General features: G+C 37.5%; 3 protein-coding genes across 3 annotated transcripts; 1 reads left to right on the plus strand and 2 right to left on the minus strand.

Annotated features, from left to right (window-relative positions):
• The first annotated feature begins 632 nt into the window (after positions 1-632).
• Positions 633-3,435, plus strand: LOC111449403 (dnaJ protein homolog). The gene is made up of 7 exons (XM_023089273.1): positions 633-788; positions 917-1,093; positions 1,612-1,774; positions 1,858-1,999; positions 2,092-2,368; positions 2,466-2,664; positions 2,749-3,435. The coding sequence occupies exons 2-7, from the start codon at positions 947-949 to the stop codon at positions 3,060-3,062; spliced, it is 1,242 nt and encodes a 413-aa protein (XP_022945041.1). The 5' UTR covers positions 633-788; positions 917-946; the 3' UTR covers positions 3,063-3,435.
• Positions 3,436-6,849: 3,414 nt separating this feature from the next.
• LOC111449907 lies at positions 6,850-11,446 on the minus strand. Its single transcript, XM_023089995.1, has 4 exons — positions 10,887-11,446; positions 9,187-9,345; positions 8,392-9,094; positions 6,850-8,313 (listed from the first exon to the last, which is right to left on the minus strand). The coding sequence occupies exons 1-4, from the start codon at positions 11,220-11,222 to the stop codon at positions 7,049-7,051; spliced, it is 2,463 nt and encodes an 820-aa protein (XP_022945763.1). The 5' UTR covers positions 11,223-11,446; the 3' UTR covers positions 6,850-7,048.
• Positions 11,447-14,884: 3,438 nt separating this feature from the next.
• LOC111449711 (calcium-dependent protein kinase 1) lies at positions 14,885-19,970 on the minus strand. The gene is made up of 7 exons (XM_023089725.1): positions 18,498-19,970; positions 18,032-18,175; positions 17,792-17,944; positions 17,550-17,665; positions 16,580-16,747; positions 15,401-15,625; positions 14,885-15,297 (listed from the first exon to the last, which is right to left on the minus strand). Exons 1-7 carry the CDS (start codon positions 19,288-19,290, stop codon positions 15,175-15,177), a joined length of 1,722 nt encoding a protein of 573 aa, XP_022945493.1. The 5' UTR covers positions 19,291-19,970; the 3' UTR covers positions 14,885-15,174.
• Positions 19,971-21,245: the final 1,275 nt, after the last annotated feature.

Below are 21,245 nucleotides of genomic sequence, written 5' to 3' on the forward strand. Positions count from 1 at the left end.
AAACGTGTAATTACTACTAAATCATCATCATCACACAAAAAATTACGATTATGGTAATTACGAAATTACCAACGTGCAATCATTATCATCAACTACGTCCAAAAGGATTTAGAGATTTATCAAAATTGACATTTATTTAAAAGTAAATTTTTCGATCCCAACGGTAAGAATTTTTATTTTTATTTTTTTAAAAAAGGTATAAGATGTTAATATTAATTTTAAAATTTAATAAATACATTTTAAGCATAGTATTACCGGTAGAACTATTTTTTAAAATTTATTTTAGAGTTAAAACAGTTAATGGAGCGTTTTAAAATTTGAGAATATTTTTAAAAATATTATTAAAAATTCTAAAATAAAATGAAACTTTTAAATATTTATGAGTATTTTCGAGATAAAATAAGAAAAGTATTTTTTATTAAATTAGCATTTATTTTAAAGTACAATAATTAATGTTTTAATTTGTGTTAATTAAACAAAAGAAAAGAGGCCAAAATAATTAAAAAAGAAATTAGAAAAAAGAAAATTCTAGATCCTTCTAAAGACATATGTGGGTTTGGCCGCCTTAGTGTGAAACGTCGAAAGTACCCCCAAGCCGCAGCTGACCACATCTTGCAAGGAAGCAATCCTGACCGCCGAATTATTTCCTTATAGTTTGAGATCTGAGACTTTCGAACCCCTCTCTCCACCTCGCCGTCTCGAGCGTCCCTTTTGGTTTCTCTGCTCTCAGGTCACCGATCTCTCTATCCGATCGTTCACTTCAAGATCGCCCTTTTCGCTCTTACAAGGTTCGAGTTTTAGTATTTTTTTTTTTCGCGCTTCGATTCATCGATTATCGAGTTCTTTGTTTCCTCCTTGGAATTTGCTTTCGAGATCTTGTTTTTATCGTTAATCTGGGTTTGATTGCTTTCGTTAGGGTTTGTTGAGATCTGATCGGTGAGGCAAAATGTTTGGAAGGCCCAAGAAGAGCGACAATACCAAATACTATGAGATTCTCGGAGTCTCGAAGAACGCGTCGCAAGACGATCTAAAGAAGGCTTATAGAAAGGCCGCTATCAAGAATCATCCTGATAAGGGTGGTGACCCTGAAAAGGTGAATTTTATCTCCTTCATCCGGTGTTCTTGAATTGTTGATTTTCTAATTTTGTGTGTTTCTAACGTGTTTTACTGATGAGTAATGGTGGCGGATCGTGATGTTTAGATCTATTTCGTAGTTGCTGGTCTTGAGTTTTAATTGTGGAAGTTGCTTTAACACGCTTGTATGTTAATCAAGGGAGTCATTTGATAAGGTTATGATGATCTTTAGAGGAATTGCTGGTCTTCTTACGATGCGTATGAAATTTGAACTCAGTCAAGCGAATGATCTGAATTTAATTGTTATGTGTTAGATTGTATTGTAATTAGTTTATCCTCTTTTCAACTGGAAAGCTAGATTAAAGTATATAATAGTCATGTTCTGTTTGCTTGGTTACTTTACTTCGTCGTTGTTCTAATTGTTCTTTCGTGACGATGCATTTATTCCAACTAAGCATGAGAAAACTGGCTGGGACAGCAGTGTTACTCTAACAGAAAAATCTTGACCTCTTGAAAAATTTCCATTTGTGATTACAGTTCAAGGAGTTGGCACAAGCATATGAGGTGCTTAGTGATCCAGAGAAACGCGAGATATACGATCAATATGGCGAGGATGCCCTCAAGGAAGGAATGGGTGGTGGCGGTGGTCATGATCCATTTGACATATTCCAGTCTTTCTTTGGAGGAAGCCCATTTGGTGGTAATAATTATTCACTGTAATGTTCAATTATGTAATATGGGGTTACCATAAGCAATTGATATCCATTTTGAGATTGTGTTTAGGTGGTGGTAGCAGTAGGGGTCGAAGGCAGAGGAGGGGTGAGGATGTTATCCATCCCCTCAAGGTCTCCTTGGAAGATCTCTATAACGGAAGTTCGAAGAAGCTCTCTCTTTCGCGCAATGTAATTTGCTCAAAGTGCAAGGGGTGAGTAACTGTGATGGTGGTGCGTTTTGTTTTCCCTTCATTAATTGTCATTATATTCTGAAATCATGTGGTTTTTGCTACAACAATCACAGCAAGGGCTCGAAATCTGGTGCTTCAATGAAATGTCCTGGCTGCCAAGGATCTGGTATGAAAGTTTCCATCAGACACCTCGGCCCCTCTATGATCCAACAAATGCAACATCCTTGTAATGAATGCAAAGGGACTGGTGAAACCATTAATGATAAAGATCGTTGCTCACAGTGCAAGGGTGAAAAGGTTGTACAGGAGAAGAAAGTTTTGGAAGTAATTGTGGAGAAGGGTATGCAAAATGGACAGAAGATTACATTCCCTGGTGAAGCGGATGAAGCGGTAAGACTGCATTCTTCTTCTTGTTGTTTTCCCGGGGGGCGGGGGTGCTATAACTACTTGCAATTTGACATACGTGATATGATCGGTTTTTGTTCAGCCTGACACCGTTACTGGGGATATTGTTTTCGTCCTACAACAAAAAGAGCACCCGAAGTTCAAGAGAAAGGGCGATGACCTCTTTGTGGAGCATACCTTGTCCCTCGTCGAGTCTCTTTGTGGTTTTCAGTTTATTCTGACACACTTGGATGGCCGCCAGCTTCTCATCAAATCCCATCCTGGCGAAGTGGTTAAGCCTGGTACGCCAACACGTCCTATGCGTTTTTCTACTTTGTGTAGTGGCATTTCCTTACATTGTTCCGTTCCTATCTTAATTTGTGCAGACCAATTCAAGGCTATAAACGATGAGGGTATGCCAATGTACCAGAGGCCATTCATGAAGGGTAAGCTTTACATCCACTTCAGTGTCGACTTCCCAGACTCCTTGAACCCTGAACAATGCAAGGCACTCGAGGGCGTGCTGCCACCCAGATCTTCGGTGCAGCTATCAGATATGGAGTTGGATGAATGCGAAGAGACCACTCTCCATGATGTCAACATCGAGGAAGAGATGCGCAGGAAGCAGGTACAAGAGGCATACGACGAAGATGAAGATATGCATGGAGGAGCCCAGAGAGTGCAGTGTGCGCAACAATGATTTTGAACGTTTTCAGGAGGATGAATCGGATCTAGCGCGTGAACCACCACCCGGCAGTCATCCAGGTTTTCTGAAAATAAATAGATGGATTTTATGTTGATTCAGTCATAGGATTACGAATTAAGTTTCGCGTTCGTTTTATGTTCTTTGCTCTCAAATGTGTTTCTCTATCTAGCTTATGAAGCATTCAAAGATTATGTATTGGAGTTGCAGATAAAATAGGATTGGGAAACAGAACGATCTGTGGTTCTTTTGTTCCAAGTGCCAAGATTTTTCTCTTGTTTTCACCTTTGCTTGTTGATGAACACCTATTTTTTTGTGCCTTAGGAGAATGAGAAGCAATGATAATGCCAAAAATCTTACGTTTAGCCTTTACATTTACAGTCAAAAACAGCCGTTTGTTATGGTTTGTGCCTTAGATTACCGATTTTTTTGAACCTTGATAGTGGTGAATATCTGTACATCTTCTGTTTTACTTTGTTTGGGGGGCTGCTCTATGGCGACGAACACGACTTCCCACAATGGTATGATATTGTCCATGTCCATTTTGAGCATAAGCTCTCAGGGCTTTCTTTTGGGCTTCCACAAAAGGCCTTCTACCTATAGAGATAGTATTCCTTGATTATAAACCCATGATGATTTCCTAAATTAGTAGCGTGGGACTTTTATCCAATACCTCCCCTCGAACAAAGTATGTCTCCCCCCCCTTAATCGAGGCTTGATTCCTTTTTCTTTTGGAATCTTAGTCTTTACTATGTTTTCGAGGAGCCTTGACACCTTTTTTTTTTTTCGAGTCCTTTGTCCGACATTTAAGAATTCTATTGGCATGACTAAGTTTAGAGCATGACTCTGATACCAAGTTAGATTAACACGATCTTCAATGGTATGATATTGTTCACTTTGAGCATAAGCTCTCATGACTTTGGGCTTTTGTGGTGATTGAACTATGACGAAGTTTAGAGCATGGCTCTGATACTAAGTTAGATAAACACAACTCTCTACAATGGTATGATATTGTTGACTTTGCTTTGGACTTCAAACATTTTTTTTAGTTCAACTGGTGTCGTGATCGAATTGGAGATTGTCGTGATATTTTGTCTACCAAAAAGATAGCGGCTTAAAACTCAGTCTATCACGAGTAGTTTGGCTTGCTACTTGATTGGTTTGGAGGAGCCATCTCAATTGAGTGCTTTGACTTTGTCTTTCGAGATTGTCTTCTTGGGACTCAATAGATTAAGTGCTTTGACTTTGTCTCTCGGGATTGTTTTCCTGAACAATTCAAAAGAATCAAATTTCTCGATGAATGAGGGAAAGGTGTATGATCTTTCACAAGTCTAAGATCTTTTTAATTGATATAAACTCGAGATTTATAAGGTTCAAGCTTTAATCACTATGTGACAATCTCACATTTGCTCTTTTAGTTTTTAATACTAAAGTTTTAACTTTTTGAGATTTTCATTTTTAAATTAGGAATGAAAAAAAAAAAAAAAAAAATATATATATATATATATATATATATAGATATTATATTATAAAATATATATATCTCTAATTTTTTTCAATAAAGAGATACTAAATTCTTACCTCTAAATTATGTTAAAAATGGACTAAGAGTGAAATAAAATATTTAATAAAATAAGAAAAAGAAAAATGCAAAAATGCAATAAAATAATCCCTTCCGTACCGAAAAAGAACGCTACTTCTCCGTTGAGTTCAGGCGAACGATCAGATGAGTCGTCGAGTCCAATGCATTTCAACGATTCCTCTTCGCTTCAATTCCACCTCTAAGCTTCGTTCTTCTTCTCCATCATTCGGTTCCAGGTTGCTTTCAATACTCATTTCTGTTGTGCTCGATTGTTTTTGCCGAATCATTTGCGTCAAATCCAATATTCTCTTGCACGGTTATGCGGCATTTTCACTTCAGTAATCGGTTTTTTGATGTTCGTGTACTGTTCTATTCGTTTTTTCTTTCGTAGGCGTTGTTTTTCGGAAGCCGAAACGTGATTGGGATGGAAAATAAGTTCGTGAGGGCTTCTGAGGCAGTTATTGTAGATTCCGATCTGCTGAAGAAGAAACTCGAGGTTTTGCTCTTTCAGGTTTGCATAAGCTCCAGGTTTTGCTCTTTGTTTCTGAACCTGAAGTTTTCTGTGGATAAATGCTAGTACGAGTCGCATTTCTTGACCGCTGCTTATAGAAATAACAGTAGGAGATCTTGTTTAGGTCATTTCTGACTTTGATGCTAGCGTGATACTGGATTGATGGCTGCGTAGGGAAAGATAAGATTTGATGACTATTACTGTGCTAACTTCGTGAAGATTTCTTAGTGAATCTCTATTTTTTCAACCTGATGAACTTGATTTATGCTTTGCCGACAAGATTAAAACATGTATAGCCACTCATAATCTTCTAAAGCAGGGAAACTCTGAATATTATTCTAGGACGGATGAACTTTATAAATATTACCACCCTTTGGAATATTGTCCTACCATTTCGATAGAAGAGAAAACGAAGCTCAATATCGAAAGCTCACTTGCGTCCTTTCTTGATACCTGCCTTTTCTACTTCCTGGACCAGGTCTTGAGTCTGAAGCTTCACGGATCTTTTAAGAATATTTGGATCATTTAAAATAGAATGGTGTTTGATGATAATGGCTGCCTTATTAGGAAAATCTCCTTCTCGGGAAATTGAAGCGAACCCCTTCTGTTTCTTTCGTCTGTAATGTCATTTTGAATTGAATATTCAATGAATAGAGAGATTTAGAAAAAATAAGAAATGGCAGAACAAAAGCCGTATGGATTCACAAAAGCTACGTGGGTGGATGAATTATATATTCGAAGTTGCGATCGGATCGATTCTTATCATTTCAGGGTACCTTCCTTCTTTTAGATGGCTATTACTTTTCCTTGGTCATTTTATTAGCGGTTGTTATGATTGTTACATTTGAATGAGCTTTTGGGTGATGTAGATGGCGCTATTGATAATAGTGCCTCTGTAAGAAAATGGACAATTTGGTGACCACATAGGGGATTTGGGGATTTCAGATGGTTCAAAGTACGACACTTGGATATCCGTGGGGTTTTTGTACGTAATCTTTTTAAACTTCCTTGTGTCGATGTCATCTGTTTGGGGTTTTTGTATGAACACATACTATACAAAAATATTTTTGTGGTAGATGAGAATTAAGGTCCTGTTTCGGTCGTATGAATATTCTTTCTTGTACTCAATAATAAGCTCCTTTTGCAGGAATGACACCATCAAGAACTCTCTTGACCGCTATGAGTGCGCTTTTGATATTGTTTACGTGGTAAGGCGAACATCACCTAAAAAGGGAAGGAAAATCTTTACTTTTATTTCTCATGACTATTATTGTTAATATCTTACTTTTCTTCCCCATATCAAATACCATAAAACTTTAACCAATTTGAATGCTGACTGCAGAATGATGCATCCTTGCTGGGAGTGGTTAAACTTGTACAACAGCTCTTTCCAGTTGGAGGTGTCTGAGGGACAGACCTTTCTACACGGTTAATGAAGGTGATCACTTACAATATTCTTAGCTGAGTGAATATACTCGCAGCCTTTACTTCACATTAGCTTTTGAGTAATTTTTTTATATAATAATAGAACAAGATAATTCTCTAGTTCTGATCTAATAGATTGGATAGCTATTACAAATTTGGAGTGAATGCTCAAGTTTTTAGACGATTGTAGGGATTTGTTTCATCAAATTAACCTGAAACTTGAGTTTATTTGTTCCAAATCCACAAAAGGTACACATATTATTTTATTAAATATATATGTCATGAAATCTGTGGAGCAATAATTACAAGGAATTTAGTAAGTTTGGAATTAATGGGCTTTATAAACATTTAACTTATGCCCTCTTCAATACTTCATTCCTTAATACAGTGGTTTAAACAAGAAGGATCTCCTAAAGTTAATTAGAACTAAAACAGAGCTTTTGAGTTAACTTATGTAATTAATCCTTAGTCGTTGCTTTTGCCAAAATTTGATTCATCCAAAATCATTTTGGCACGGTGGAATTCTATTTGTAGCCGTTGATGAAGGGGTGTTGATGAACTCAAACCTTTCTTCTTCACATCTTCCAGCAATTCCCTGATCGGAATTGCTGCGAGAAAGCTCTTGATATACTCTTGGCAGCACTCCTTCCCTGTGCATACAACCTCTTCGTCTGTATCATCATCATTCCTCGACTCATCTTTGTTCTCAGTCGAAGCTTCTTTTGGGCTACTCGACTGTTCTGGTGTTGTAGCTTCTTCAGAGTCACTTGGTTGCATGACATCGACCGGCGGTTTTTCTTCTAACATATCTGTATTGTTTAGTTGTGGCACATCAGGAGATGATTCTGCCTCTGATGGCTCTGAGGATTGGTTTGTGTTAATGGAAGTTTTCCTCTCCGATGGTTCTGAGCTCTTTGATTGATTTGTGTCAATGGTGTTTTTCTCCTTCAAAGAGTCTTTGCTTTTTGATTGTTTTGTGTCAATGGAGTCTTTCTTATCTGATGACTCTGTGTTCTTTGATTGCTTTGTGTTGGAGTTTTTTCCCTCTGATGCCTTTGTTTTGTTTGGTAATCTACTAATTACTGTCTCCTTGTCGAATTTCAGAATGTACGCCTGATCGCACCCCTCGTAGAACCGCTCGCCCAAAGTGTCTATGATGTAGTAAGCATCCTTGTCAACCTTCAAGATGAAGAAGTGATCATTCCAGCTCACAATGTAGACTATCGATTCACCTGCATTTGTTGGAAGGTCTGCTGCAAGGAGGCTGATTTCATCCCATACGGTGTCGAAAGACATGGCGCCCTTAAGGAACTCGAAAACACCCTCTTCCTCCAATCCTTCTGGGTGGAAGAATCCAACATATGACTTCTCTGCAGCAACAGTTAGAGGTCGGATTTTTGCATCAATCACTGTGTCGAGATCAAAGTGTTTATCAGGGAACTGCTCCAGGTAGTCTTTATTGTCACAAAGGTTTCTCCATTCTGCAGATCCATCTCTGATCAAGTTGTCTAATTCAGACTTGATGGGCATTTCATCTTGGTTGGAAAGTAACCAATCAGCAATAACAGCAACTAGAGCTGTGCAGGCACTTTCCCCGGAAGCACGCTCGCTCCTTTGATCAATAGAGGCGAAGAAGACTTCGGTGTTGACTTTCAAGTGTCCGTCTCGACTGGTTACCTCCTTCTGCTCCCAACTACCCACAGCAAAGTTATCATCTCCAAATGCAGCTGCTGATAACTCCAGGTTATACCACTGCAAGAACAAGAAGAACAGGAGGCCATTATCATTGAGCTATAAGAAATACCTACAAATTCTGAGTAAAGCAGAGCGAAACACAGTGCAGTTCAGGTCTTGAGAATATACCCAAGTGAAAATCTCATTTGTGCTCTGCTGCCTACGGGCAAAGTCGATATCGTCTCCACCTTCTTCACCATAATGTTTCTTCAGAAGAGGCTCTTCTTTAATTTTACGAGATTTGAAGCTTAGCTTTCTCTTCCTCCACGACAACATTTTGCGCATCGAGTTCTGCTGCGTGGTTTGTGAACTATCACTATCAATGTCCAAGCATCCTGCACCATTGCCACAATAGATCCAACATTCATCTCCATTGTTGGTCTTTGTACCAGGGAGGAAAATTCCTGCTACACGGTTGGCATGGGCTAGTTTTTCATAACCAAATAGCTCCTGAACACGCGAATCCTCCTCGTTCCCACCATCATCTAGTGAGTCCGAATCAAGCGAAGAACTCTGAGAAGAATCCTTATCTTTAATGTAAAACCCATTAACTGTAGCAATGTTTTCTTCATGGATTACTTCCTTAGTTTTTCCTGCTGATACACAATGTCTAAATATTTTAACTCTATCTAGACCTGCTCTTATTGCAGATAGCCCTTCTTTCTCTGTTGACAAAGCAAATGGTGAAGTTGGGGAGAGCGTGACAGGCATAATCGACCTCCGTACCGTCCTCGAAGGCTTTGTATCAGTTCTCAGCTCCACGAGGCTAAGAGAGAGCTGCAAAATCGAAGACGAATTACATCAGAGAACAAGATGTACCGATCTTGTTGAAGTTGAAATGTGTTATTGTTGGTGCTTGAAGTACTTACAAGGAGCAAGGGGCTAAGCTCTGCTGCAGTGGTGCCACGGACGTCGAGAGGAAGGCTGATCGAAATCTCATTTCCATCAGATGAAGAAGCATATTCTGCTAGGTTCAGTGATGCAGTCCCGACTACAGCATAGCTACTTCGAACTACTTGGTTTTCTCCCTGTAATGAGGTAGCAAAATATAGCTCTCAATTAGTGACAACATTTTAAGTGCTAAATCACTGCCCCAAAAGACAGGATAAACTGATTGAGAGAGGCTGAAGGCTCCCCTCAAGCAAAACAAAAACCTTGACAGACTCCAATATTTACAAAGGGGGTAGAAAGGACCTCCCAAAGGCCCTTTCCTTCATTTAAAATAGCGGGAGAAGACAAGGCTCGAGATCTATCAAATTATTTCTATATGGATTATTTGTAACCGCTTAAGTACACCGCTAGCAGATATTGTCCGCTTTACTTTGTTATATATTGCTGTTAACCTCACAGCTCACAGGTTTAGAACGCTTCTCTACTAGTCAGAGGTGTCCACACTCTTTGTAAGGAATGCTTCATTTCCCTCTCCATCCGATGTGGGATCTCACAATCCACCTCCCTTCGGTTCAGGGTACTCGCTAGCACACCAGTCACACCCTAGCACATCGCCTGATGACAAGCTTTGAACGCTTCTCTATTAGTAAGAGGTTTCCACACCCTTTGTAAGGAATGCTTCGTTCCCCTCTCCATTTGATGTGAGATCTTACAATCCACCCCCTTGGGGGTCAGGGTATTGGCTAGCACACCAGTCACACCCTAGCACATCGCCCGATGACGGGCTCTAAACGCTTCTCTACTAGTAAGAGGTTTCCACACCCTTTGTAAGGAATGCTTCGTTCCTCTCTCCATTCGATGTGGGATCTCACAATCCACCCCCCTTGAGGGTCAGGGTACTCACTAGCACACCAGTCACACGCTAGTAGTCACATGCTAGTACATCGCCTGATGACTAGCTCTGATACCATTTGTGATAGTCTAAGCCTACTGCTAGTAAATATTGTCCGTTTTAGTCTGTTACGCATTGCCGTCAGTCTCAATCACAGTCTTAAAACAGTCCGTTACGCATTGCCGTCAGTCTCAATCACAGTCTTAAAACAGTCCGTTACGCATTGCCGTCAGTCTCAATCACAGTCTTAAAACAGTCACAGTCTTAAAACACGTACGTTAGAAAGATGTTTCCATATGCTTATAAGAAAGGAAATGACTTTGATTATAAAATTATTAACATAGAAAGCAGAACCCATTAAATTGCAAATTCGATTTATGAGAGATGATGACATCTTGTAGAATACTACACTGTTTGAAAATTATATCATAAAGTGACAATTGCATATCATAATATGGGGACACATAATTAAGATAATGTTCTAATTATTTTTATTTTCAACTATAGAAAAAGTCAACACAGAAAAAGGATCCCACCAGCCCCAACCCAAAAGGAAAATTAGAGAGCAAAAAAGAAAAAAAAAACATAAAAAAATTACAAAAAGGGCAAAATAATTAAAATCGACTTGTCTTCATCATCAAAAGTCAAATCCTCCATGGGAACCAAGCAGAAGAAACAGCATGACAAAAATTCAATACCATTAATTCAATCAATTCAAACAGCGAGCAATAAATTCGTTAAGAACAAAGAATTTTTCAACGAAAAGTTGAGGGATCGATTTCTTACTTTTTGAAGAACTGTGAAAGAAAGCTTCCATGGAGGAATCAGATCCTCTTTCGAGCCGAGAATTGAACACAAAATCCTAAACTCTTCATTCCAATCCACCGATGCTCCATCTTCACAGACATTGCCCTTATCTGTGTAGTTCCTCTTCACAGACCGACGCCAAGAACTCAGACCTATAATTTTCTGCCCTTTCCACTTGATTTCCACCACTAAACCACTCGAATCCTTCAGCGATAGATTCGCCAATCCTTCCAAGCGGCGAAGATTGATGATCGCCTCGTATTTTCTCGACGAGAACGCCTGCCAAGACGTCCATCGGACCAGTTTCACCACCATTAAACGATCAAATCGAACCAGAAACAAAAACACAGAGACAAACAGAATCAAAAACGAATATCGGATTGTTGAATCGCAGGAATAGAAGATCGATTGGAAAGGAATCAAAGAAGAAGATCGATTGATTGCGGATTTGGATTAGGAAAAAAGGGATAAGAAACGAGAATTTGAAGAAGATACGTAGAGAATATTTTGGGGGAAGAATTGAAGAAATGAGGAATTGAAGAACTGAAAGAGAGGATTTGATGGATATTTATATTGAAAAAAAGAAAAAAAAAAAAAGAAAGTGTAAAAAGGCTCATGAATTTGGGCTCCACACTTCAATTTTCAGAAGAGAGAGAAAGAGAGAGAGAGATTTACTCTCCATGAAAACAAACAACCACTTCTCTCTCCTAATATATTTTTTTAATAGTTTTAATAACTAAATTAATCTTCTTTTTTTTTAATATTATATTGTTTTAATAACTAAATTAAAACAAAATATACAACATTTAATTAAATTTACCAATAGTAACTAATATATATATATATATATATATATATATATATATATATATTATTATAAATATTATTCTCGAGTTGTCATTGACATGTCTCTCGTTTGTTATCTCTCTCGTCTTCTGGTTATACAATAATGGTTGATCTTAGCCCTTCGTCACATTGCCATTTGAATCAACCAACTAGATTTTGTACTGTGATTATTCGAACCTACGTACTCGACTTGACCCAACTCGAGATTAGGTTGAATGGGTTGGATTTGGTTGCCGTTGTTAATCGGGTTGGTAAATAGACCAACTTATAAATTCAGGGTTGGTCCAAAAAAATACCCTTAACTCGACCCATATATACCTATATTAAAGCGTAACAACCCAAACCTATTGCTAGTAGATATTGTCCGCTTTGGCCGGTTATGTATCGTCGTCAACCTCACCGTTTTAAATCGCGTATGCTAGAGGGAGGTTTTCACACCCTTAGAATGAATGTTTTGTTCCCCTCTCCAACTAATATGAGATCTCACAATCCACCCCCTAGGGACCAACATCCTCGCTGGCACACTGCTTGGTGTCTGTTTTTAATGCCATTTGTAACAGTCTAAGCCCAACGCTAGCAAATATTGTCCACTTTGGCCATTTACGTATGGCTGTCAACCTCACGGTTTTAAAACGGATCTACTGGGGAGAAGTTTTCACACCCTTATGAGGTCGTTCCCCTCTCCAACCAATATGAGAACTCACAATCCACCTCCCTAGAGCCCAATGTCCTCGCTAGCACACCACCCGGTGTCGGGCTCTAATACCATATGTAACACCTCAAGTCCACCGTTAGCAGATATTGTCCACTTTGGCCATTTACGTAAGGCCGTCAACCTCACAGTTTTAAAACGAATCTGCCAGGGAGAGGTTTTCACACCCTTATGAAGAACTTTTCGTTTTCCCCTTCAATTAATGTGGAATCTCACAACATATATCTTCACATCAGATATTTGAATTCACCTAGTAGTTGATAAACTAAAAACAAGTAAAATTATAAAGAATTTCTTAACGATCATGTTCTTAAGATCACTCTCGTTCAGATGTGATTTCGATTCATTTATATACTTTACTAAATTTTTAACTATTATGTTGTGTTTAAATCCATGTTTGTTCAAAAAAAAATTATTTTTAATAAAAGAAAAATGTTAATTAATAAAATATCTATTTATTTATTTCAAATTATAACTCAATATATATTTTAAAAAATTACTTTAAAAAGTGGTTGGAAAGTAAATAATAGTAATAATAATAAAATAATTATGAAATTAAATAAAAATAAAATAAATATTTGTATATATAATTGTAGAGTAAGAAAAAAAAATATTTTTTAAAATTAACAATAAATTCGAGTGGGCTCGATTCAATCCAATCTAAGTTGTAGTGTAACCGATGAACCAAACCAATCCATAAACTTTTCATTTATTTGAACCCAACCCAATCCAAATCGTGTGGGCTCGATTAGATGGATTAAATTTTTTGAGTCAACGAATTTTTTTTAACGCTCTTAAAATTAAAGATGTTTAGCTATATTTTTAGTATTTACATAATTAAGGAAATGAAAATGAAATGAAAATTCAAGAAAATAAGGGAAAAATATTTTAATATTGTGTAAAATTAGTTTGAAATTGGAGTTGAAATATTTTTTTTTTTATTTAACTAATAAAAATAAAAATAAATTTAAATTGGCTGAAAAACAAATCACAGCAGTTAGATAAAGAATATGGAGTCTTCAAGTTTAGAAATTAAAGATATTCTTTTCTTTTCTTTTATTTTTAATTTTTTTTAGAGAATTTATGTTAAAATGCCAATAATGGAAGAAATATTCTTATTCCTTATTTATTTCCATTCTTGTCAAGCAACTATTAAATAAATTATTTATATATATAATTTAATTTTGAGCCGATCTGTTTTGGTTCGGTTGGTCTAATTCAATTTTTGGTTTGATTCCTCGTGTTAGGATTAGAAATTTCTACAGACCATAAAATGACTATCGTTGCTGTTAGAGATTCATCGAGATAAATGATCTTTCGAGATGTGTATGCATTGGTCGTGATCGTGATTTATGTGATGGTTATTCATGCATGTATTATGTTATTGAAAAAACAGTTACGGGACCTCAAGCATGTACCGAAACTGCCACTATAACGTAAGTTATACGCTCTTTTGTTTTCTGTTTCGAGTTCTTAATTGGTAACAACATGCATTTAGTAACGATCCTAGCCAGTCTAAGTTCAGAAAAGTTGGATCGTTACATGTTGACTTCTATCGACACCAATTTCCGATAGTCAACATTTTATTTTATATATTTTTCATTACTTATTACATCCTCCATCCAATAATAGACTTATAGAAAATTAAAAGAAAAAATAAAAAAAAGGCAGAGAATATTATATTAAGTAACAAAAAAATTGATTGATTATATATATATATATGACAAAGTCAACTAACTACTACGTTTGAATGTTTCAAGCCCATTATATATATATATATATATATATATATATATATACACACATATATATACATACATATACACATAAACATATAAATATATTATTATAATATTGTTATAATACTATAATATATATACATATACACACATATAGACATACATATTATTATATAATATATATACATATACATACATATTATTATATATATCGATATATATAATATAAAGTTATTAATAATATACTTAGTTTTTGTCACCCATTTTTGCGAAATATTTTAAATATCACAAATTAAATTTTAATAAAAATACTCTTCCATTTTGTTTTTTTAAACACGGATTAATTCGTTATAAATAAAAATGATTTATAACAATTTAATTGCTAAATACTATACTTTAAAATATATAATAATTTAGTTTCTATACTCTAATGATTTAGTCTCCAAGTATATATATATATTTGTTAACATTTAATGCGATTTTTATGTTGGTAAATCGATTAAAAATATTTTCAAGCTATAAATTGTAAACCGTTAAATGATAAAAAAAATAACGCTAAAGTGAATATAACTCTATGGTAATTAACGTGTACAAGTATTTTCATTATGCAATGAACGGGTTAAAAGGTAAAAGACGATTTTGTCCCTATAAAAGAGCGGCTCAAACATGAAAAATCAAGGCAAATCTGACCAAAAGCTTCAAACCCATTTCTCATCAGAAGTCATACAAAACAATGGAAGGAAAAAAAAAGGAAAAAAAATATATGGCTTGTTCTCTGCATAGTATTTTACGTGTTGTGTTTGATTCGGGTGAAGAATACTCGTTGAGAACGAGGGGAAAAGGAAGAGGTCGAAATGAATGACGTGGTATCGAACCCGAGCAGGCGAGCGGCCGTGCTCCTTGCTCTACAATAACTTGTAGGCAAGAACAATAAAGAAACTAACTTGAATGTTACCTTTACATAATACACTTAAAGTTTTAGAGCCTCCCTAAAGCCAATGCTGAAGCTACTTTGTAGACCTTTCTTGCCAGTATTCACTACATTTCCTTTTTGCATCATCGCCACGAACTCGTTATAGTCGATGCTTCCGTCCTGTAAAGTAAGGAGAGCGTTGAGGAAATAGTAGCGAAAGAAGAGTTCGGTCTCGAATAGTAAGAAGTTTTGATGTCTTGACATGACAAATGGAATTACTTACGTTGTTTTGATCGACCTCACGCATCATTTCTTCCATTTGAAGATCTTCTATCCCGAACTCTTTACATGCTTGTTGAAGCTCGTCGTGGGTAATGAACCCGCTTCCGTCCTTGTCGAAATATGAAAACGCTGCTAGAAGATGATCTTCCTTCTCGATTTTGTTTAGATGCAATGTGGCAGCTACGAACTCCCCGTAGTCAATGGTTCCGTTGTTGTCTATATCTGCCTGCAATTTCAGATCATAGACTTGAAACATGTCTACCGAGACCAATGAGTTAATAGTTAAGAAAAAATGCTCTACAGTGTCGTAGCAACCTAAGCCCACCACTAGCAGATATTGTCCTATTTGAGCTTTTCCTCAAGATTTTAACAAGCGTCTGTTAGGGAGAGGTTTCCACACTTTATAAGGAATGTTTCATTCCCCTCTCCAATTGATATGGGATCTCACAATCTACCTCTTGGGGCCCAGCGTCATCACTGGCATACCGCCCGGTGCCTAGCTCCAATACCATTTGTAACAGCCCAAACCCACCATTAGCAGAATTTGTCCTCTTTCGGCTTTCCCCCTCAAGGTTTTAAAATGCGTCTGTTAGGGAGAGGTTTTCACACCGTTATAAGGAATGCTTCATTTCCCTCTCCAACTGATATGGGATTTCACAATCCACCTTCCTTGGCGCTAGCGTCATCGCTGACACACTACCCGGTGCCTGACTTTGATACCATTAGTAACAGCCCAAGCTCACCGTGGACAAATATTGTCCTCTTTGAGTTTTCACTTGTGAGCTTTCCCTCAAGGCTTTAAAATGTGTCTGTTAGGGAGAGGTTTCCACACCGTTATAAGGAATGCTTCGTTCCCCTCTCCAACTGATGTGAGATCTCACAATCTACCTCCCTTGGGGGCTAACGTCATCGCTGGCACACTGTCCGGCGCCCAGCTCTGATACCATTTGTATCAGCCCTAGGTCACCGTTAGCGGATATTGTCCTCTTTGGGCTTTCACTTGTGAGCTTTCCTTCAAAGCTTTAATAGGGAGAGGTTTCTACACACTTATAAGGAATGATTCGTTCCCCTCTCCAACTGATCTGGGATCTCACAGTATCGCAAGTGAATCACCACGAATACTAGTAGATTAAGCTATGCATTTATTTTGGATAAGCGGTATCAGAGAGCACGAACTTACTGCTTGCATTAGGTCGTAAATTTCCGACTCCTTAAGATTAGCTCCAAACTTTTTCAATCCAGCTTTGAGTTCTTCAAATGTGATTTGACCGCTGTTGTCAGTATCTATCATCTTGAACATTTCCTTGAGGCCAGCAATTTCTTCTTCAGATAAGCTCTCTGCAATGACCTACACAATTCAAAACAAATGAATCAATATACTCTTTCACTATGAATTCTCACCATTCTCCATTTGGGGCTGCAAAACTTATTATATCTAGCGAAAGTTTCGTCTCGATTTGATGACAGACTTGCTTCTCGCTCTCACAACAATCTCCTTCACGATGTCGATAACTAGATTATTTAAAGCTATCAAGGTTTCTCTACGATTACCGGGAGGTGCAGTCGGAAAGGAGGAAAGTTTGGGACATTCTTTTATCATTGTCTCGACTGGAGGAACCTTTTATAAGACTCGAGCCCTCTTTCCAGTTGATTTCTTATTACCGTTCACTTATTTCAAATGTGTAACCGCCCAAGCCCACCGCCAGTAGATATTGTCTGCTTTGGCCTGTTACGTATCGTCGTCAGCCTCACGGTTTGAAAACGTAACTGTTAAGGAGAGGTTTCTACACCCTTATAAGAATGTTTCGTTCCCCTTTCCAACCAACGTGGGATCTCACAATCCACCTTATTTGGGAGCCCAACGTCCAAAACTTGGCTCTGATACCATTAGTAACAACCCAAACCCACCGCTAATAGATATTGTCCACTTTGGCGTATCGTAATCAACCTCACGGTTTTAAAACATGCTTGTTAGGGAGAGGTTTCCACACCCTTACAAGGAATGTTTCGTTTCCCTCTCCAATCTCCAACCGATGTGAGATCTTCATTTACGGCTTCCATTATTGCTACTTCGCTTGGTTAACAATGATAGTTGTAATTAGCAAGTAGACTTTTCTACGGCCATCAGTATGGGAAGTTCAAATACTTACCTTGATAGCCATTTTCTTGAGCTTGTTCATGGCTGAAAACTGCTTCAAGCGAGTCAAGACTGCCGAGTCAAGCGGCTTGTCAGGAGCGACACCGTCAACTTGAACCCAAGGGTGGCCTGTAATGAATTAGCTCGATAAGCGCATTGCGACAAGAAACAATGTTGATCATATACGTAAACCAATACAAATAACTCGATGGACGATGAACAGCTATGGAGAATGAAATTCACGAGATGACTTACACAAAACTTCATATGCTGTCAGTCTCTTTCTCGGGTCTCGAACAAGCATTCTTCTAACCAAATCTTTCGCACTGTCGGAGATGCTGGGCCAAGGGTCGGAAGAGAAGTCAAGATCGCCGTGCAGGACCTCTTCAAATATCCCTTCCTCAGACTCTACACATCAAAAGATGGAAGACAGCATAAGAGAAGTGATTATAACAAGAAATTCATATTCAGTATAATGGAACAAAATACACTTACCAGCCCAAAAGGGAGGCACTCCACTTAACAGAATGTATACAATTACTCCAGCACTCCAAACATCTGCTTCTGGACCATATCGCTTCCGCAAAACTTCAGGTGCAACATAGTACGGACTCCCGACCACATCATTAAACTTTTCGCCTGAACGAACATAAACCAGAAGTGCCGAGTCAAAAGCACGACCCAGTGCAACTATACAGTTCTACATTCATATGTATATAAACCGCAAAATAGTGGGAACTAGAGTGTAACAGCCCAAGCCCACTACTAGCCGATATTGTCCTTTTTGAGCTTTCCCTCAAGGTTTTTAAAACATGTCTGCTAGGGAGAGGTTTCCACACCCTCATAAAAAATGTTTTGTTCCCCTCTCCAACCGAGGTGGGATCTCACAATCCAACCCTTTTCGGTGCCTTGCTAACACTCGTTCCCTTCTCCAATCAACGTGGGATCTCACAAGATATACCTGGTTTGAAGAACATTGATAGTCCAAAATCAATTGTCTTGAGAAGTGATTCCTCTTCCTTGCTAACAAAGAGAAAATTCTCGGGCTTAAGGTCACGGTGCATAACTCCAAGAGCGTGACATGCCTCCAAAACCCCGACTATGGTCCTAGTAAGCTCAGCAGCCTTTCTTTCGGTATAATGTCCACGTTGAATGATCCTATCAAATAGCTCACCTCCAGCACACAACTCCATGACTACCTGAACTGCAACAGCATCCTCGTACGCCCCCTTGATCGATATAACATTCGGGTGTCCAGCCAAATGGTGCATTATCTGAATTTCCCTTCTCACATCTTCAACATCATCCTCATTAACCAACTTCCTCTTTGCAATAGACTTACAAGCATACTCTTTCCCAGTTGCCTTCTCCACACACATATATGTTGTCCCAAATTGTCCTTGGCCTAATTTTTTACCCAAGCTATAATACTCCTTAAAGTTTCCCGTTTTCGTCTGTAGAACCGAACCGCCTCGAAGCCCAGCACTACCCACCCTCTTCATAACAGGGCGCACCTTCGGTTCCACAGGCGGTTCTGGTTTAGCTACTGATTCTGGCATTGTCACTTTTTCAGGAGGTTGGTTTTGAACAGGCAAAGGCGATTCGGGTTCGCTAGCTACTACCTCACGAACATTTTCTCCATTAGTATGATTAGAAACCGAGTTCTCCGGCGTTTTAGATCGCCACATAGCAGCAGAAACAGATTCAAAGAATCCATTCTTTGAAATATTTGGTCCTACACAAGTATTCCCCATTGATTCCTACAACTCAAGATCCTTCCAAGCAAGTTCCTCAATTCAAACACAAAGAAACATTCATATTCTATATGATCGATTAACACCAAACTTAAGATCCGATCTCCAAAAACTCAATACACTGAAATCTCAAACCAAACACCTAGCTCTACCTCTAACAACAGAATTACAATAAAATAACTCAAGAATCAGAATCATCCCCAAAAATGGCAGAGAAATCGAATAGAAAAGTATATATAAGCAGATAAAGTAAAAAGTCAATGCATCAATCCTTGAACCTAATCAAATCTGAAGATGAACTACAAAATCCACATCGCCAAATTCTTCAAAACAACCAGAATCAAACCTAGAAATCAGAAGAGGCGATCAACAAATCGAAGCTATGAAAGCAACTAATCGACCGATCAGAGCAAAAAACCAAAGCGGCGGTGGATCTTAAGCAAAGAACAGGCGATAAACGAAATCGATGGGCGATAAATACATAGCTGAGTAGTCGAACTCCGGACGAGTTGAGCGGAAGAAGAAGAATCGTTGAGGGTTATGGGTAGGCTTTGTCTGCTAAGTACAAAGAGTTGTCATGGAAATTTAGAACATGGTTGGGATTTTTATTGCGCCAAAACGCGTCGAGCTGTGATGGATAATTGAATTCAATCTCCGCTCTCTTCGGTTGGCCTGCTCTCGTGAAGAAGAAGTCAAATTGACGCGAATTGACGCAGTCTTTTTTTTCTCTCTAAAAGGTTAAAAAGGTAATTTTCTTCCCTAATTTTTTCATTCTTTACTTGTGAACAAAAAAGTTTTAATTACTTTTTTTAATCTTACCCCTACCCCTTTTGAATTTGAATCAATGTCAAAGTTCATACCTTTTTGGGTTTGACTTTTTTAAAACGCTCGATCATGTGAGCTACTCGGTGGTGCTTTTTAGGTAAACTTTTTTGCTATAACTATACGCTTACCTTTGTTATTACTAAGCGGTCGTTTCTGATATTTATTTTTTTTAATTCAATAATACATAGAACATGTAATTTAGAATCTCTAATGTCAGATAAAATCAATTAAATTATGGTGAAATTAAAAAAAAAAAAAAAGGTTACCGTTGACTTTTTCCAATTTTTGAATCATTTGTTATAAGATATTTTTAATTTTTTTTGTATGATTTTTACGGCCCTAAAATAATGGGTTTTTCTATACAAATAAATTACTTTTTTTTATCTATACTTCTACTCGTTTTTTGTGAATGTTGTTAATGGCGGCCTAACAGATATCTCAGTCTTGCTTGTCCCCGATGTGTTGTTCATGGTTGCATGCTTATTTCAAACCCCTTTTACATGCTTTCATCTTAGATAGATTTTTACCGTTCCATATTGGGTCGGAGTATGTCCGTTCACCAAAATTGTGTCTACACCTGCAACGGCTAAAATGACCCAAAATGTACTCTAAGGGGATACGACTAGTTGTCAACTTCTTCCTACCCGATAGTTATATACAATAAGCCGTTATTGTTGTTTTTATTGCTTATGTTCCAACACCATTTCCAATTTCTCAAATTTTACTTTCAAAACTCTATTTCGAAATCTCTCTGTCCCGTTTTCTAAAACTTTCTTCTTGAAACGGAGTCAGAAGCTCGAGCATGCATCGCTTGACCGTAATATATATATAGAGAGAGAGGTTGCTTGACTTTCCGCTTAAGATTTTTGTCATTAATATTATTTTAATTTCCACATAATTAAATTAATATTAATATAATTATTTAAATAAATGAGCAATGATGGAAGTTCCCATTTACATTAAATAAATATTACTTAATTAATAAAGTTTGATTTTGCATATCCATGTTTGCCTTTTGTACATGGGATTATATTACTAAATATATATTATTGGATTTAATGGAAAATAATATTTTAAAAAGTTAAATAAATAATAAAATAAAGCCTTAGTTATTTTGAATTAATGTTATT

The sequence above is a fragment of the Cucurbita moschata genome, unplaced genomic scaffold (genome assembly GCF_002738365.1).
Source record: "Cucurbita moschata cultivar Rifu unplaced genomic scaffold, Cmos_1.0 Cmo_Scf00011, whole genome shotgun sequence".
In the NCBI taxonomy this organism is placed as follows: Eukaryota; Viridiplantae; Streptophyta; class Magnoliopsida; order Cucurbitales; family Cucurbitaceae; genus Cucurbita; species Cucurbita moschata.

Excerpts from the sequence above, each read along its gene's own strand:
- LOC111449403 (XM_023089273.1), top strand. The coding sequence starts at position 947 with ATGTTTGGAAGGCCCAAGAAGAGCGACAATACCAAATACTATGAGATT. Across the intron at positions 1,094-1,611 it reads AGGGTGGTGACCCTGAAAAG|TTCAAGGAGTTGGCACAAGC; the intron begins GTGAATTTTATC and ends TTGTGATTACAG. Across the intron at positions 2,369-2,465 it reads CTGGTGAAGCGGATGAAGCG|CCTGACACCGTTACTGGGGA; the intron begins GTAAGACTGCAT and ends GTTTTTGTTCAG.
- LOC111449907 (XM_023089995.1), bottom strand. The coding sequence starts at position 11,222 with ATGGTGGTGAAACTGGTCCGATGGACGTCTTGGCAGGCGTTCTCGTCG. Across the intron at positions 9,346-10,886 it reads CTTTCACAGTTCTTCAAAAA|GGAGAAAACCAAGTAGTTCG; the intron begins GTAAGAAATCGA and ends ACCTCATTACAG. Across the intron at positions 8,314-8,391 it reads CTCTGCTTTACTCAGAATTT|CAGCTGCATTTGGAGATGAT; the intron begins GTAGGTATTTCT and ends TGGAGTTATCAG.
- LOC111449711 (XM_023089725.1), bottom strand. The coding sequence starts at position 19,290 with ATGGGGAATACTTGTGTAGGACCAAATATTTCAAAGAATGGATTCTTT. Across the intron at positions 17,945-18,031 it reads AGTGCCTCCCTTTTGGGCTG|AGTCTGAGGAAGGGATATTT; the intron begins GTAAGTGTATTT and ends TTTGATGTGTAG. Across the intron at positions 15,298-15,400 it reads GTGAGGTCGATCAAAACAAC|GACGGAAGCATCGACTATAA; the intron begins GTAAGTAATTCC and ends CTTACTTTACAG.